The sequence below is a fragment of the Juglans microcarpa x Juglans regia genome, chromosome 6S (genome assembly GCF_004785595.1).
Source record: "Juglans microcarpa x Juglans regia isolate MS1-56 chromosome 6S, Jm3101_v1.0, whole genome shotgun sequence".
Lineage (NCBI taxonomy): Eukaryota > Viridiplantae > Streptophyta > Magnoliopsida > Fagales > Juglandaceae > Juglans > Juglans microcarpa x Juglans regia.
The window spans coordinates 22,237,095-22,254,613 of record NC_054605.1 but is presented as its reverse complement, the minus strand read 5'-3'; the positions used below and the strand labels follow the sequence as shown (position 1 = coordinate 22,254,613).

The window sequence follows — 17,519 nt, the reverse complement described above, 5'->3', positions numbered from 1 at the left end:
TTTTAGGTTTATGAATAAATCTTCACAATTTTCTCGTTTCTCACACTCCACATTTTTTTTAATATTTATTATTTTTTTATTAAATATTTATTATATAAATAATAAATAAAAAATTTGAAATAATTTAAAAAAAATTAACTTAAAAAAAATTAAAAAAAATATATTAAAAAATTTTAAAAATATATATTAAAAAATTTTAAAAAATGCAAAATGTGGTGAAAATTATGTAGCAAAACTCTGGATTTATATGGTCTAATGCATGAATGAGTTTTGCTATTCATCATCTTTATATATTACACTTATTTTTATTTTATTCTTCTTAAATTAATTGATTTTTTTTACTCATCATCTATACATCACGCATTTAATAAGAAAAAAATAAAAAAAAAATATCTAATTTGAGAATGATGAGTAAAATTTTTCTTATTTATTTATTTTTAATAATTTTCTAAAAGCCTTACTCGGTCAATAGACTCAATACAACACACGAGTCCAAAGGATCCTTGCCCAACCGATTGGTTCATAAAAAGCTGAGCTCCTTTGAAATGATTCTAGATGGTCTATGCCTTGTCTACTTTAAAGATGGCACAATCTTCTTGCCACGACTGCGAGAATTCACGTTTAGCACAAGAACCACCAATATTGAGACGAGAAATAAAACATCCGTGATGATCACTGGTAAGTTCCACAAGACAGTCTCTCACAAATAAATAAATAAATAAATAAAGTCATAAAATTTCTAACATACAAGAAGGATGGCAACCAGATATCGAGCCCACGATATACTGATTCATTCTTTTCGCTTGTTGGCAAAGAAATGCCTTCTCTAGCCTTCTGTATATCCCCTCCCTTTTACACACTTTTATGACAAATCCTCAATGGCAACAAAATAAGACCAATTACCTACAATTGCACAACTTATCAAATATACAACTACACCCTCTCCAACTTCATGATATGATATCGATTTTCTTCAATTAAGCCTGCTTATCAGCAACAACAATAGGCTTGTTTTCAGGTGTCATATTCAATTTAAATTAGAGAATCAAGGTATGAGTAGTTTCGGCATCTACCATACTCGAGGAGGCTACCATAAGTACGATCCCACACTCCAATAAAAAGAGACTCTGTATCTGGACTGAATGATAAGCCAGCTATCTCGCCAAAGAAATCAATCTCCTGTTCCTTATCGTACCCATTTTTCACATCATACACATGCACAAAATCAGCAGGCTCTGCTATTGCCATATACTGACCATCAGAAGTATAGCGGATAGACCGGATGGCTCCAAGGTTTCCCTTCAGAACAGCGATTGACTTGGATAGATTTCGGACATCCCAAACCCGGCAGGTTTTGTCCTGGTTTCCAGTAGCAAAATTCAAACCATTGGGGTGCCATGATGATGCAAATGAGAAATCCAAGTGACCGCACAAGGACATTACTGTCTGCAATAATTTTTTAAAGAAGAAATTATATATGTTTGGATGGTAAAGGTCCAGATGGATAATCACAAAATTAGCCTAGAAGAATTAAAAAAGAAAGCGTACCTTTCCAGTTTGGGAGTCCACCATCAGACCATCTGGGTTGTCTCCCACAATTATGAGAAGTTTACCATCCGGACTCAGACAAGTATGCTGTGAATAGCAGTTAAAAGCATGTTATAGCAATATATAGCATCCACTAGTTATTCAATTATTCGAACTAACCACTGTTTAGAACTAACGACTGTTTGCAATTTAGCTTTAGTATAAGCAACATCAGGGCAATAGCATCTCACTCCCAAACTACACTATCCTTTAACAAAAAGAAAAGGAGATAAAAATGCATCTTAAACCACAACCATCCGAAACACAGCACACAGAATCAATCAACAGTTTACACAATGTTATCTTGTCTGAGAAAATGAGTAAGAAGTATAGGAGCATTTACAAATACTACCAAGGGATTATAAGTAAAAAATAAATAAATGATATGACCCCATCAACAAAATTATGTGATATGATTGGCCACCCATCAATGATGCCCAAGCGTCGAGTAAAAAATGGTTCAACTATTCTAAAGAAGGCAATGATTCGTGTAGCTAAAGACTTCTACCACAGACAACATCATCAACCCATTAATTGACCCAAAAATTCTACTCATCATCTCCACACACCACACATAATTTTTTATTTTTTTATTTTTTTCTCTTACCAAATGTGTAGTATATGGATGATGAGTAGAAGAATTCAATTAGTTTAGGAAGAATAAAATAAAATAAAAAATTAAAATAAGTGTGGTGTGTGGTGTGTGAGGATAATGAGTAGCAAAACTCTATATGACATGAATCATACTAAAAACAAATTACACAAACATGGTTCCTGCATGCAGGCTTAAGTCATCTGTGCATTATTTGAGATGGAATTATCTAGAGCATGGGCCAGTTTTTATGATTTTCATGTACTTTTTCTACTTCCAATTACATGTTCTCCTTGTATATGTCCTATGTACTTAGACTATGGCCCCATTTGGATTGAGAAACCATCTCAACTTATCTCATCTCATCTCATTATTATAACTTTCTCAAATTTCCACACAAAATACAATAAACAATTCAACTTTTTCAAATCTCAAAATAATAATAATAATAACAATAAATACTATTCTAATAATATTTTATTCAACTTTTAACTTTTATCTAAAACCATCTCATCTCATCTCACTATCCAAATGGCGGCTATGTCTTCTACATTTTCCATTAATAAGATTTACTATTACTTATTAAAAAAAAAGGCTCACATTCACAGGCCAGGGAAAACGGAAGTGCTTAGAAAGCTGAAATTTCTCCATATCAAAGTCTCTAACTCCACAATCATTATTTGAAGCTATGAAGTGAACTGCACCACTGAGGATTAAAAGAGATGAGTCCAATTAGTTTAAGTTCATTGTTCCACCACCAAGACCAAGGCAACAAGTACCTGGAGCTGGCATAGATCTCGATAGCATTGGTTATGGCATTGTCATCATAAGTTGTTCTGGAACAAAAACTAACTCCAGGCCGATCCAGGTGCTGCAAACAAAAAAATGCTTGTAAAAGAAAGTTTTAGCCCTGATGTTTTATCTATACTTCGCAACACAGTTTTAAAAATCTTAAAAGGTTAGAGATAGTGACAGGACTATAGTAGTTATCAAAAGCCTAACAAGGAAGCTTAGTCAATTCTCAAATATTAGAAGTTATCTCCATCTTGTGTCATATTCTATCAGTAAAGCTTGATTAATAGGAAACTCCAGGGAATGGAAAATCGATGATGCACAATTGAATAGCAAAAGCCATGTATGCTGTCACCATGCACATACGTGGACATGCAACTACAGTGCCAATGCTTCTTCAGTCCGTAATATCTTTGAGTACCTTTTGAGAAAATACTTACAGAAAAGGTATGCAACTTACCTTGCAAATAAGTTCTCCTTGGAACCCTCCAGCAACAAGCAACTTATCTTTAACAGAAAGAGTACTCACTTGAGTCTGAGTAAATCCCTCCAACAGACTTCCTGGATGCTTCTGTATGGAAAAATAGATGGATAGATTTCAGGGAAGAGTATGATTAATGATCTAGCAAAATACATTTATTACATTAAAAATAAGATGCTATTATCAAACCAGAATATCTTCCCAAAAAACCAACCTCTGATGGTGCAACATGCCCTAAGACATTAAGAGGTTCAGATTTGCGGCAAGTTAAGGAAGACCAATGGATGACAGAAAAATGAGACATAAGGTAGACATCATGTTTTGAGGTAGCCCAAACCAAGTTCCTCAACTGCATCACAGATTCACCACACATCAAAAATGTGGGTCAGCCAATAATACCCAAAGTCCTGTTATCCACGAGGAACCATGCCTAGGTATCAGCAATTCATGGAATCCATGTCAGCAAAGCAATTCAACTAACCCATTTTAGCAATTCTATGTGAAGAGTTTGTAACTGAGAGGGCTCTGATGAGATTAATTCATGTGAGCTATTTACACCAATAAGAGGATCAACAAAGTGAAGCAAGTCTAGTGAAGAATGGTTGATTTCACAGATTTCACTGATTATGAAGAATGGGCTAAGAAAAAATTACTGAAGGAAATGGGAAAACCAAAGGTTATTATGATAATCCATTCGCCTAACCTGAAAATGAAGAATGGTTGACTTCACAGATCTTGAATTCCTTCTGAACTCATAAAATGAGCCCCCTTTCTTGGTAACCTTACAATCCTGTTTGAAATAGATTTTTTTTAGAAAAAATGTAATGGTATCAATTTACTCAATTAAATTACAATTGACAACACAGCTAATAAGTATAAAAACTAAAGAAGACAAAAATAATAACTTTTACCTTCGCCGATCCCTCTCCAGAATGAGGGATGTTTTCATAGTTCTTGTATTGTTCTAGCCTAGTTTGCCTGTACATCTCCCTAGTGATGCTAAGCCTATCCCAAGGGATCCCCTGGATGTCTTTTCCACTTCTGGCTTCTACAGCAGTGGTAACTTTGCTGTTCTGCACCAGAACTAGAATATTAAGATATTTAAGACATTTAAAATCTACTTTTCTCCAACAAAAATCATAATGATTTCCGTAAATAAAAGCTACATTCCATACTAGCATCAAGTAAGAAGAAAGCTTATTTTTATTTAAGCGATGCACGTATGTGATCTTGCAAAACATATCAGTATAAACACAAACCGAGAGGTCATATTCATCGACATCGGACTCTGAGCCCCCCATTTCTCTACCACGAAACTCATCATCCATCTCATCATCTACATCTTCCATTTCATATTCTTCTGCCATGTATTCAGCATCATCTCCTTGATTCTCCGACATTTTTGGTCCAGCAATTCCACAGCTATTCAGACAGGAATTCAAGCCAAGTTGTAAAGCATCAGAAAGGAAAACAAGGCAATGCTTAATCCCAAAAATACCAAGTAATGGATAGGAAACCCTAATTACAAGGCTACACCACTAAACACAAGCATTTTTCAACTATTTACTAAGCACACCAGCAATTCTTTATTGTTTCCCCACCACCTGCTTCAAACATGCATAATATCCTTACTATACACTGGCATATCCTATTTCTTGTGCTATCGCCAATCCAATTATCATATTTTAATAGTTTAGCACATATACAAAGAAGCTCTTCTGCTCCTCTCTTGGTAGAAAATAATTTTTTTATACATAAAAATATTATAGAAGAATAAATATCTAAATAACCCTGCTTTGGCAGAACCAACAGAGCATAATGACCATTTACCTTCTAACAAAATAGCAAACATAAATATAAATTAAGCACCTGAACATGAACCAGACTCGATATTTATAAATGAATAAATCTATTTGCAAGCCTATTTTTGACACACCAAACGCAAATGAGTATTGGTAGTTTATTTTTTTTAAGGATGGTGCTACAACTTGGCTAGAACACGTAATTAGGCAATGTCCGAGTACACAGAAAGTCTACAAGAATGAGCCTAATTACAAACTACGCGTTATGGAAAGTAGCATAAAAGTCATTAAAACACGTTCCATTCAATACAATCGATGAAGCCCAAAGCAACAATGTATGAAAGAAAAAGGCCCTAAAACCATTCGGAGAGCGTTCCCTATTGTCCAAACAACGACCATTTCTTTTGTTCCATGTGCACAAGATTAAACATAGAGGCACCATCTTTCAAACAGCTACAATGTGATGATTGCCCCGAATCCCTCTCCAACATGACTAAATCTATCACCATCCTAGGCATTACCCATGCAATACCAAAGCTAGTGAAGATTTCATCCCATAAAGCCTCGACTACTTCACGATGAAGAAATGGTCGTTGTATACATAGTGTTAAAGTATTTTTCTAATTTATTTTTTAAAGCATTTTGTGTATTTAGTTAAAAAAAAAAACACACAAAACTTAAAAATAAGAGTATTACTAGACACAATCGTGGAGTGCGCAAGTATTGCACAATACTTTTGAAAAAGAGTAGGATCCACTATTAAAAAATTTATTTTTTTCACGTAGATCTCATATTTACTCACTTTGTTTAAAAAAGATTACGCGGTGTTTGCGCACTCCATGACTACAAATATCATTTCTCAAAAAATAAACAAACACATGCTAAAAAAAAAAAAAAACTGATCGGTACAAATGATAGGTACATTTTCTCAATGTATGATTATAGAATGAGCAATGCTAAAAAAGTGGGATCCATCATTAAAAAATAATTTTTTCATGTGTGCTCCAGATATATCCACTTTATCACAAGACATGGGCGAAACTTGCACAATCTAGGAAGTTTGAACACTCTTAAGACTGCAAATATAATTTTCCTATAAACAAGATGAAAAGAAAAAATAAGAATCAAATAAGAGAGCAAGAATATGAAGCAAAGACAATAATTTACAGAAAAAAAAAAAAAAAAAAAAAAAAAAACAAAACAAAACAAAACAAAATATAGATTCAGAAACTGTGTGCGCACAAGAGGAATCAATTTTTATCATCTGCTTCAAAGCAATCTTTAAATACGCGCACGCGCAGAGAGGTATAAACCTAACAAACAAAACCCTAGGATCGTAAACAGGTCCTGCATATATAATACTTACGGCAATACCAAGAATAAATTGTAAACGAATAAAATAAAATGAAATTCACCTTTATTCTTTTGTCCAAGACAGAGGGTTGGCACGGAATTGTTTCGATCGGTAAACCCCAAAATCAGAATGTGATAAGCATCGTCGCAATATAAGTCTATAAGAGTCCATTTAAAAAAAAAAAAATCATTCTTTTTTATTTTATTTTGGGTATCGAATCGTGAAGAATTTTTTTTTTTTAATACGGGATTCAGTTCTTCTATTTTGGAGCTCGAGGATTTATCCAATCAGGTCACCTACCAGAGCATCCCACAATAAAAAATTAAATCTATTAAGTATTTAACTATTAGAATATAAAATGTGATCACAATAAATTAGCTAAATTTCAAATAAACTACAATTAATTTCAGAAGAATTTTTAAATTTAAAAGTTACTATACATATATTAAATATATATTTTATCAATTATTTCTCTCTCACTTTCTCTCTATCACATATTTTATCACAATGACTGAGTTCATGTGTACATATTTTATCACAATGGTTAGATTTATGTGTACAGGTTCATGTGTTGGGGGTTGGGTTCATGTATTGATATATTAATTTGAATTAGTAATATATTAATTTGATTACTAATTAATATATAATAGGTAGAATAGTAAAATATAATAAATTAATAATTAAAAAATTAAATATTTTTAAAATTATTAATTACTCATTATTATATAATGGATAAATAGATAATCTAATATAGAGATTTGATGTGAATAGTTAAAATCAAATTCATTTTATATTATTTTATTATTATATAATAAAAAATAGTTATTCCAATATAGAGATTTATGTTACTAGAATAGTTAAAAGTTAAATTTTTTTTATATTCATAAAAAAATATTTTTTAATTTTGATTTCTCACTCTTAAGATCAAATTGTGAAAACCAAGTACCAAGAGAGTAGAGAAAAGTTCTAGAGCTTTGGGCCACGTTGCGTAACAAGCCCAGCCAGCCCAGCCCAGCCCATCACATGGGTTCGCATAGACAATTCACTGTTACCCGAACGAGCCCACAGCTAATGAAATTTTAATTTAGACTGTATTTAGATGTTAAATTAAATTTTTTATAAGTAATAATGAGTTGAATAGATAAAGTAAATTATGTAGAATTTATTTAAAATGAGTTTAAATATGTTTAGATGTTAAAATGAATTTAATACTATTTATAAGAAATTAAAAAAGGTTATAGATCTTACGTATAAAGATGTGTTGAGTTGAAAAATATTGTGAGTTTTAAGTGTAAAGAAGTTTTAAATTAAAATAAATTTCATAATTTGAAAGTTTGATATTTAAATATTAAACTCAACTTAAAATTAAATTGAATTGAATCTTGCAACCAAATGGTCCTACTTCCAAGAGAGCTCCTCTATTTTGCACACCATGCACATCCAGTGACTTGGCATTATTTAGAGTACTTTTATTGTGATTATATTTTATGGTGTGAGGAAGGAAGAAAGAAAGGAAGGAAAGTTCACCTCTCGACAGTTAGTTCTCTTGCACAAAGGGATTCAATTGATTTTGGAAAATTGCTTGTGCGTATATCCGATTGTGGCTGCCCAACAGAAGCATTAGCAATTTTGCAAATTTATTCTCTCACTCTCTCTCTACCTTGAAGATACTCGAGCTTTTCTCTCTCTACCTTGAAGATACTCGAGCTTTGTCCAACAATCAGGCATGAAATTCGTCATTCTTCCAATTCCACCCTTTGTCTATGTTTGTTCACCACAAACCAACCAACCTGTTACTTTCTCAAAAGCTTGAGAAACATGAGCTTTGTGAATCGAAGTACATGGGCCCAAACCTGTTCAATGTTGATGCAAGCAGGAAGATCTAGACCCCCACCTTTCCAAAACCTTCATCCTTTGAAGAACATACCCATTTCGTTCATATCCTCAGAATTCCGACGAAGAACCATTTATGTGGGAAGAGCCTTTCTGTAGATCCTTTTCGCGACTTGCGATTGCTTGAAGACGGTTTCCAGTCGAATGGCTGAAGGAGAAGAGAACTTCTCTCCCAAACGCGAAAAGTTTTGCGTATGAGAAGTCTTTCGAGCTTCCGGCGAAAGGGAGGAGTAGTTTTAAACAGAAGTAAAAATTGAAATTGACAATCATACCCGGTGATGTCGAGGGTGTGCGGGAAAAGGCTTCTTCCATATTTTCACCCGCTCTTCCAATAATAGAATTTTTCTAATTTAAAAGGCAATGGACTCCCTCCGTCCATATTTTCACCCGCTTTACCTGCTTACGATATTTAAGAGAATAACGAGATAAGATGTAGAAATTGTGAGAATTTTATAAATAATAATAAAATAATTTGTGAATAGTTGAATAATATGTAAATTAGGAGTGTACATAAACCAGCCGGACCGAGTCGACCGACCGTTGTCGACAGAGACCAACTGCCAGATTCAGGAACTGGTTGAAACTGGTGGAGAACAAGTCGGCCAGGAGAAAATTAACAAAACTGACGTCGGCCGGTTCGGTCCCTGTTCAGGCCCGGTCTAAACTGAATAACCGACCGACATATTATACATATATATTATATATTTCTTAACCCTTTGAAAAAAAAATTAAACGAAATGACGTCGTTTGGTCTAAGTTTGGTTTAGACCAAACACCGTCGTTTTTTGGTGGGGTTAGGAATCGTTTGAATCTCCCCCCCCCCCCCCCTCTTCCTTCTTCCTTCTTCTTCATACTCACTCTCCTCACTCCTGAGTCATCTCCCAGACTCCTTCTCCTTCTCGTGACCTCAGGCCTTTCCCTCACCCTCTCCCTTTCCCTTTTCAGTGCTTTGCTCTCACTCTCAGACTCTCTCCTCTCTCATCTCTAACGATCCCCACTCTCCACAGCCCTCTCTCCTCTTTCAAACTCCCAGTTGACCAGTTCTCCCGTCTCCTCTCTCCCCCGCGTCTAACGCCGTGCAACGCCGGTTCCCATCGTCCCAAATAGCCACTGTAAGTTTTCTAAATTTCTTTGTATTTTATGTTTTTATGGGTCCTATTTTTGTTAGTTGTTAATTTCTCTGTTCTTATGCATTTTTTATGAGACTAAGGAGAATTTATTTGTTAATTTCTTATACATTTCATTGCTTTGCTTTGATGAGCACTGGATATTCGACTTTCAAGTCTCTGATCTTACAGTAAATGAGACTGAGGCACTGGATAATGGATATTTGAGTCTCTGTTTTTGCCTTTGCTTACAGTAAATGAGCACTAGATATTTGAGTCTCTGTTTTTGCATAAATTACATGAAGCATTGTGTGATAATTTGTGTGAAATAGTTTGATAAAGTATGTGTGATAAATTACATGATGCATTAAGGAAAGATGAGTGAACTAAACCTAGATTAGAGTCTTAGACTTGTGATGTTTGCCATGTTGCAAACTAGCTGTTGTGTAATACTAATCATTGTAATGTATGTGACAACGTGTAACATTTATGTTTTCTTTTATAAATTAGATGGATTCTACATCTACTCCGATTGATGTTAATGAATCAAGTCCAACCATTAACTTGGGAGATGATTTGAGGGAGACTCAGTCATAAAAACCCACTAGTGCCCTACTAGTAGTATTTGTCCATTATCTAAGAAATGAAAAGGGAATGATCCATCGATTGCTTAGGACCATTTTACGAAGGTGGAGGATTGTCCTATAGATGATCCGAAGGCTAAATGTAATTATTATGGCAAAACGTACGCTTGTCACTCAAAGAGGAACAGAACTTCAACAATGCAAAACTATTTGCCTTCATGTCCTAAAAATCTCCATAAAAGTGGATCTTTAGATAGGTACCAAAAAACATTGACAGATGCGGCAACTCCAGAGGAAGGGGTTGGAGAGAGTGATGGTATATTAATGAGTCTTGTAACCCACAAATATAGTAAAGATGCTGTGAGGTTAGCGATTGATGAGATAGTAATTATCGATGAGATGTCATTTAGAGTTGTTGAATGACAAAGATTTAGGAAAGTGTGTTGATCTCTTGAACCTCGGTTTAAAGTGTCATGTCGTATCACAGTTGCAAAAGATTGTATAAAATTATATGAATTAGAAAATGGGAAACTTAAAACAATTTGCTATGCTATGCTTAAGACAATTTGTATGGTTTTTAGTTGCTTTTAGCTATGATTAAGACAATTTGCTCTTTTTTTTTTAGCATGTATTATGTAATACTAAACATCTAGTGGAGTTATTTTTATTTTTTTTAATTATGTAATAAATAGTGAGTAATATAGTTTTTATTTTTTTTTAATTATGTAATAAATAGTGAGTAATATAGTTAGTAATAGTAGAAAATATAAATGATATTATTATTAAAACAACTCAAAAAAATCTCAAAAAGAACTTGGATAATGAATTGAGAAAAAAAAAAAACTCCAAAACAAATGTTGAATTGGCCATATTGGGCAAGAATAAATGCCCAAAAAAGGGCCCAAGAAAAAAGCCCAAACCTACCGGTTCCGGCCGGTTTCACCCCTATATGCCGGTCGGTTTCGGCCGGTTTCTATACACATTTTTCTTCAGCCGGTCAATTTAGGGCCGGTTCGGTTTTCACCCCTAATGTAAATAGTAATGAAATTGTTTAATTTAAGATATTTTATTGAGTTTTAAGAAACGTGAGAGAAAATATTGAATAAAATATCGAAAATGCTATTTGTAGTTATAATTTTTACTGACAAAACAATATGTGCTAATGTATCAGCTATTGATATATTGAAAATTGTGAAATTTGAAATTCAAAATTTGAATTTAAAACAAAAACTGATAAAATAGGTTTGTTCGTAAAATTGTAAATACATGTAGCACTACTCTAAAAATATTATAAACTTAAAAAATTGTTTCAATATAATTTTTATTTTTATTTTTTGTTTTAAATTTAAAAAAGTTGTATAATTGTATTATTTTTGTGTTTTGTTTGAAAGTTTATGAAAGTTATATAAGATTTTGTGTTTAGGTAATGATTAGATAAAAAGTCAAAAATTTGAAATTAAAAGTATTCCAATTAATCTTCCTTCAAATTTTATTCTCCATGAGCATATACACGATACAAATAGTTGAGTCGTGTTGACTAAAAAATTAAAAATAAAAATAAAAAGCTGAGTCGTGTTGATATTATATCCTTCTCCTCATGTAAAAGTGTAAATTTGGACAAAACTACTACGTACAAACGGCACTCGCAAACGGGATGTAAGCAGCTGTACGTGACAAAGTATACATAGAAGTAAAAAAAATAAAAAATAAAATGTCAATGTAAAGAAAAATGCAAGATTTTTCTTCTTCCATCAAAGTTGCAACCCTGTATGCGGCTTTGCTCCATAGAGCTAAGCTCCTACTATGGAGATCTTGTCTGAAAAGTAGATCCCTTTCTCGATAAGAATATGTGGCACAGCTTCAACTATGTTGCAAGAAACAAAAATCTAAGGGATGTGTGTAAGGGAAAAAGATGATGTTGCAGTACTACTATGTCGAGATCAAAGAAATTGGAGAAAATGGAACACATTTAATATGGCTCATCAAAGAAATAAAGTGCCTCATATTTGCCCCCGGTCTTATTCAATCGGCTCCCAAGTGCCCATTTCTCTAAACAATTCTTGAAAAAAAAAATCCTTACATAATCATCGACCTCGAACCCACATGACAACCCCAAGACAACAGGAGTTCTGTGAAGATGTAAGACTTATGACTCTTTTTGTGCTTTGATGCGATCTTTTTTGGAAAATGGCAGCAAATATTATCTAGGTTGTTCTTATTCCTCATCGAGGCCTTATATATGATAACTGTTTCAATTTTTGCATCTTGTCTTCGTGGAGGGAACCAGATCTTACAAGGAGGAAACACGAAAGCAAGAAATAGATCTTGTGAGGAAGAAGGGTGAGAAGGAGAAGGAAGATCAGAGGAGGAAAGGGAACGACAAAGTGGAGGGGAGAAGGAGAAACGAACCGTTTGGGCAGCTTGTCTTCACGGAATCCAAGAACATAAGAAACAGACCATTTCATTAACCACGAGGACACGTTTGCGGGGCGCTTCCTCCAACCAACTGCGAGTAGAATTTTTCAAATTTGGATGTAGACCTACCTAGCCAACTATACTCGAATTCGCATTTGAGTTTATAATACAATTTGGATACAATCCAGGTTAACCTGGTTATAATTTAGATGGGTATCAAGTTATAAAACTTGATATCTGGTTACCAGTATTGTAATTAGATAATTATATTTGTTAAAAAAAAGTTTTAATGATGAGGATTACAAACACAAAACAATGTTGTTTGGATATCAAAACGACTAAATTTTATCTGTAATAAAAAAAATTAAAACATAAAATTTGATTATGGATACCATGTATTAATTTGAAACTTGCATTTTGTAGCTGTATCCACACCCGAATGGGGGTAGATACAAAATTCGGATACCTGGCCAAGTAAAATCCGGGTGGATATCCATCCAGATGAGCCTAATTTTTCAGATTTCAAACATGATCAAAAAAATTAGCCTGAAAGCATAGGCATGTTCTCATGATAATATAATATTATTCACCAACTTTTGAATTTATTAATTTAATCAATTAAATCTTGATCTATTCGTTGATGGGTAAATGACATCTAAGGATATATTTCGCAATACAACTATTCTCAATTATTTTCTTCCTAAATATCACTAAAAAACAACACTTTCAATTTCAAATCCTTAATTTTTCTCATCTAATAATTACCTAATCATTATCATTTTTTCAAACTCTCAAACAAAAATAAAAAAATACTATTTTTCAAATTTGGAACAAAAATTATATTCAAACAATTTTTTAACTTTATAATATTTTTATTTAACTTTATTCTATCACATTTTCCAAATTCTAATAAAATATTTTAACTCAAATCATTTTACTACTATTTTCATATATACTAAGATATTATAAATTTTGGGCCTTAAGTATAGTGTAATGAGAGTAAAAAGATAGTGTACTATATAACATGAATAATGATAGTTGTCTCGAGGATCCCTACCAACAATGGGTCCCGATATAATTTTTTTTTTACTTAGTGATTAATTAAGTATTTTTTAATTATGTTGTGAGTTTTTTTTTTAATACTTAAGGGTATAAAAAAATGAATGGACAAAGAGGCCAAATGGCCTTATCGGGAGAATTTGTTGCTATAGCCTCGGTGGGTGTAGCATAACTCATATAACATATATCAAAATTCAACTTGAACTATTTTTTATTTTAAATATGTTATTTTAAGAATATTGTACGTTTTAATTGGTTTGAATGTCTATTGTTGAAATTGACAATAAGTTAAAGAGTTTTATTATGCATAAGTCGGTGTGTTAGCACATTACTTATAATAAGAAGAAGAAATGAAACACCCAGGATCAGCACCAAACCCAAGACAAACACGAGTGCTATAAAATTTTTCTTTTGAGTTAACATGTATGAAAAGTCATTTGAGTTTTAACGAGTAATTTTGAAATGGGCTATGAGCCCAAATTTATTTTGATAGAGTATGGATTTTATTGGGCTTTATAACTAGGTTAAAATATTCTAATGGGCCAAGTGAGAATTGACCCGAGAAATCTATGGGACAAGTGGATTATTTTAGAAGTGAGTCAAGGCCCATTAGTGTTGGTTAAATACTCAACTCATGAAAATACGGTTAACGTAAAGAGATTATTTGGATTACACTAACTTGCTTAACCCTTTTTTTTTTTTTTTTAGTCTTTACACCACCCAAAACATGAGCCCAAATATATCAAAAGTGACCCAAAACCCAAGCCCATGAACTAGGCTTAGAATCCAGGCACGTTTCCAAACCATGCAATGCACGTTTCTCCTTTCCCTTTCCTTCTCTAGGATTTTCCAATCACCTATATATATACAGGTATAACCTCACATGCATGTAGAAATCTCCCTAAACTAGGGTTGCCGCACATCCTGAATTTATCTTGTTTCATTTACTCTTATCTCTCCCACGTACAAACATATATGCTGCATTCATGTTTCGAAAACTGTCGTGCACCAACCACGGCAGCCAGAAGCCAGCTCTTTCCATTCACCAACCACCGTGCACCAAGCCGCCAGCCCTTGCATGATTGTCCACTACCCTCATGCACCGCCATCAACAACATACGATGCCGGACATCAAGCCCTCCAAGGGACCTCACCATGCACGGTTGTTCCTCCCAAGCCGCCTAGCCCTTCCCGTCACCACTACCTTGCAACGAGAGCCACCCGACACCAGTGAAGCCAACGAGACACCCTTCCACACTACTGCATCCATGCCACCATCCCTACGACACCAAGAGCTGCCAACCACTGTAGCCCTCCTCTTCACCATCAAAATAGCCATAAACGGAAACCACCGAGCCTCCATCTCCCTCTCAAGGCAGAAGCCACTAGACCCATGGAGTGAGGACCTCGACCAGCAACCAGGAACTTCTCGCGTGCTGCCCTAGCTCCGCCCTACACCACTGTCACCCAAGCTACCATCGCACGACCAAAAGGCCCTTGTTTCCCTCACCCAAAAACAGAGTATCATCCCCATTTGAACACCCACAGACCAACGCCCTCTCAGCCATCGTGATCCTCCCATGTTCAACCTCTCTGAGTGCCATGCCCCACGTTGCCCAGCTGCTACCGCTGCTCCTCTGTGTCGTCGTCGACTCCCTCTAACTCTCTTAGTCCCCGTCTACTTTCTCGACGAAAGCTCTCTTTCTCTCTCTCAAAATACACTATCGTCACGATGACCACCGCACCCAGCTCCATCACGGCTACTTTTCACTTGGTAAGTATCTCGCACGTTCCCCTCCCTCACCATATGTAGCCCCTGAAACTTGTTTATTTTTTTTCTAGCCTTTGATTTTTATCCACTACTATATTTTGTTACATAAATACCCTTAACGACCACATGTAGCCTCCAGTGAAAGATTCAAGTTTTCCTTTAATTTTAATTACATCCCTACCTTGTATTTGTAACTCATGGCAAATGATGTTACTCACTCGAGTACATTGAGTCCAATTTTTTTAATTATTGCAAAACATCTATAATATCTTGTGTTGGGTTGAGCTTGAATTTAAATAGACTAGTGATTGAGTTGGAATTATGTTAAGTGAATGTTAAGTGGATATCTATGAATTTGAGAAGTGATGATATTTTAAAATTACGAGAATTAGAGATATTTTTAGAAGAAATAAGTTATTTTAGTATTTCAAACTTAAATATCAAAATACATGTTTAAGTGTAGATTTAAGCAAGTTACGTATTTATTTTATAAGTTATGATTGATATTCGTTTGGCACTGTTGTAAGAAAATTCAGAAAAGCTAAAAAGTCTAAGTAAGCGAGGTTCTTATACTAGACTTCGCATAAAATAAATGAATTGAGATCAATTTTAAAAAATATACAGGTTTGTTATGAAAAGAAATTTGAAACAATTTCAGGATATTTGTTCTGCATTACTCATGAAACTTTGTATAAGAAGAAAGTATTTTCTGTCATGCCTGGTGTATACATGAGCATATTTTTGACATTTTGTTTTTGAACTGTGTAAAAAGGAACGAATATGAAAATTTGTGCATAATTATATTACTATGATCTAATTCTGTTATGTTCTAAATATATTCTGCACTCTGATATGATATGATGTGACCTCTGAAAATCTCCGGCATGACATTATGTTTTTGAACTGTGTAAAAAGGAACGAATATGAAAATTTGTGCATAATTATATTACTATGATCTAATTCTGTTATGTTCTGAATATATTCTGCACTCTGATATGATATGATGTGACCTCTGAAAATCTCTGGCATGACATTCTGTTTCTGTTCCGTTCTGATCTTACCATGGGTGTAAAACTGTGGTATCTATTCAGGTTGGTAGCAACATTTCTGTTTCCGGTGCACCCATTTTGGAAGCAAAGTGGTTTTCTGTATGGTTTTTTATATGTGTACAGTCGGGGCTCTGAGAATAATAAGGAAAAGATTTCACATTATGTTTCTGCTCGATTGGCCGTCGTGGTTTGCATAATCCTACTACAAGGGTTAAACATAGAATTCTGTTATGATGTGATGTTTTAGTTATGCTATGCCAAAGGAATTTTGAATAAGAATATTTTTTAACTTCCGCTCAGATATTTTTTATAACATGTTCTGATTCTACATTCTGAAATAAAAATATTTTGTTCTACATTTTGAACTCTGTAAATACTCATGTTTACATGCTAGTATATGTTATTTGCTTATTGAGTTGTTGATAACTCACCCTTATCTCCACAATATTTTTTATATAATTTTAATGGTTCAGCTGTAAATCAAGAGTAGGGAGTATTAATAAGATTGGATGATCGTAGAGGAATAAGTGCCAGAGAATACAAGGATTTATCGAAAAGTATTATTTTTAAGAATGTAATTTATTTAATTGAGGTATCTTTTCAAGAGGAGTTAGCAAAATTTGTCTATTTTGAACCTATACCAAACATTACTCGTCGATGGCATTTTATATCAACAAAAACAACGAAAAGACACTTATCACCGTCCTGTGAAATCAAAACCAAAATCTCAAAAAGTCACTTCAACTTCAACTTCAACTTCAAGAAGGGCAATCATGTCTAGTCCTCTCGTTGCGAGTCACGACCATAAATATTTCGAAAATGATGTAAACATGCATGGATGTGTTAGACCTCCGTGTTGAGTTGTCTCTAGAGATGCCGCATATGCTCTAGTCATGGTGGGGACAAGCACTTTGGCTAGCCCACAAGCATGCCTTGGCTCGTGGGGTGACACGTACGGGGCGTCCAACATGCATGCATGCCTTGGCTCGTGGGGTGACACGTACGGGGCGTCCAACATGCATGCATGCCTTGGC

The 17,519-nt window shown here is 34.2% G+C and overlaps 1 protein-coding gene across 6 annotated transcripts; it reads right to left on the bottom strand.

Annotated features, from left to right (window-relative positions):
* Window positions 1-698: 698 nt before the first annotated feature.
* Window positions 699-6,790, bottom strand: LOC121237752 (uncharacterized WD repeat-containing protein C2A9.03-like). Of its 6 annotated transcripts, XM_041134619.1 has the most exons (12): window positions 6,670-6,736; window positions 6,189-6,347; window positions 4,940-4,953; window positions 4,712-4,874; window positions 4,364-4,525; window positions 4,156-4,242; window positions 3,667-3,801; window positions 3,432-3,542; window positions 2,959-3,050; window positions 2,780-2,885; window positions 1,549-1,635; window positions 699-1,446 (listed from the first exon to the last, which is right to left on the bottom strand). In XM_041134619.1, exons 2-12 carry the CDS (start codon window positions 6,285-6,287, stop codon window positions 1,033-1,035), a joined length of 1,470 nt encoding a protein of 489 aa, XP_040990553.1. In that variant the 5' UTR covers window positions 6,288-6,347; window positions 6,670-6,736; the 3' UTR covers window positions 699-1,032. The 6 variants fall into 6 exon arrangements, with proteins under 6 accessions (XP_040990553.1, XP_040990552.1, XP_040990554.1 ...); XM_041134618.1 differs by lacking the exon at window positions 6,670-6,736 and having other exon boundaries at window positions 6,189-6,464; XM_041134620.1 differs by lacking the exons at window positions 4,940-4,953; window positions 6,189-6,347 and having other exon boundaries at window positions 6,670-6,790.
* Between the last annotated feature and the right edge of the window lie 10,729 nt (window positions 6,791-17,519).

Coding starts and splice junctions, on each gene's coding strand:
- LOC121237752 (XM_041134619.1), bottom strand. CDS start 6,287: ATGTCTTGTGATAAAGTGGATATATCTGGAGCACACATGAAAAAATTA. Junction 4,243..4,363: donor CTGGAGAGGGATCGGCGAAG/GTAAAAGTTATT, acceptor TATTTCAAACAG/GATTGTAAGGTTACCAAGAA. Junction 2,886..2,958: donor GAGATCTATGCCAGCTCCAG/GTACTTGTTGCC, acceptor TTTAATCCTCAG/TGGTGCAGTTCACTTCATAG.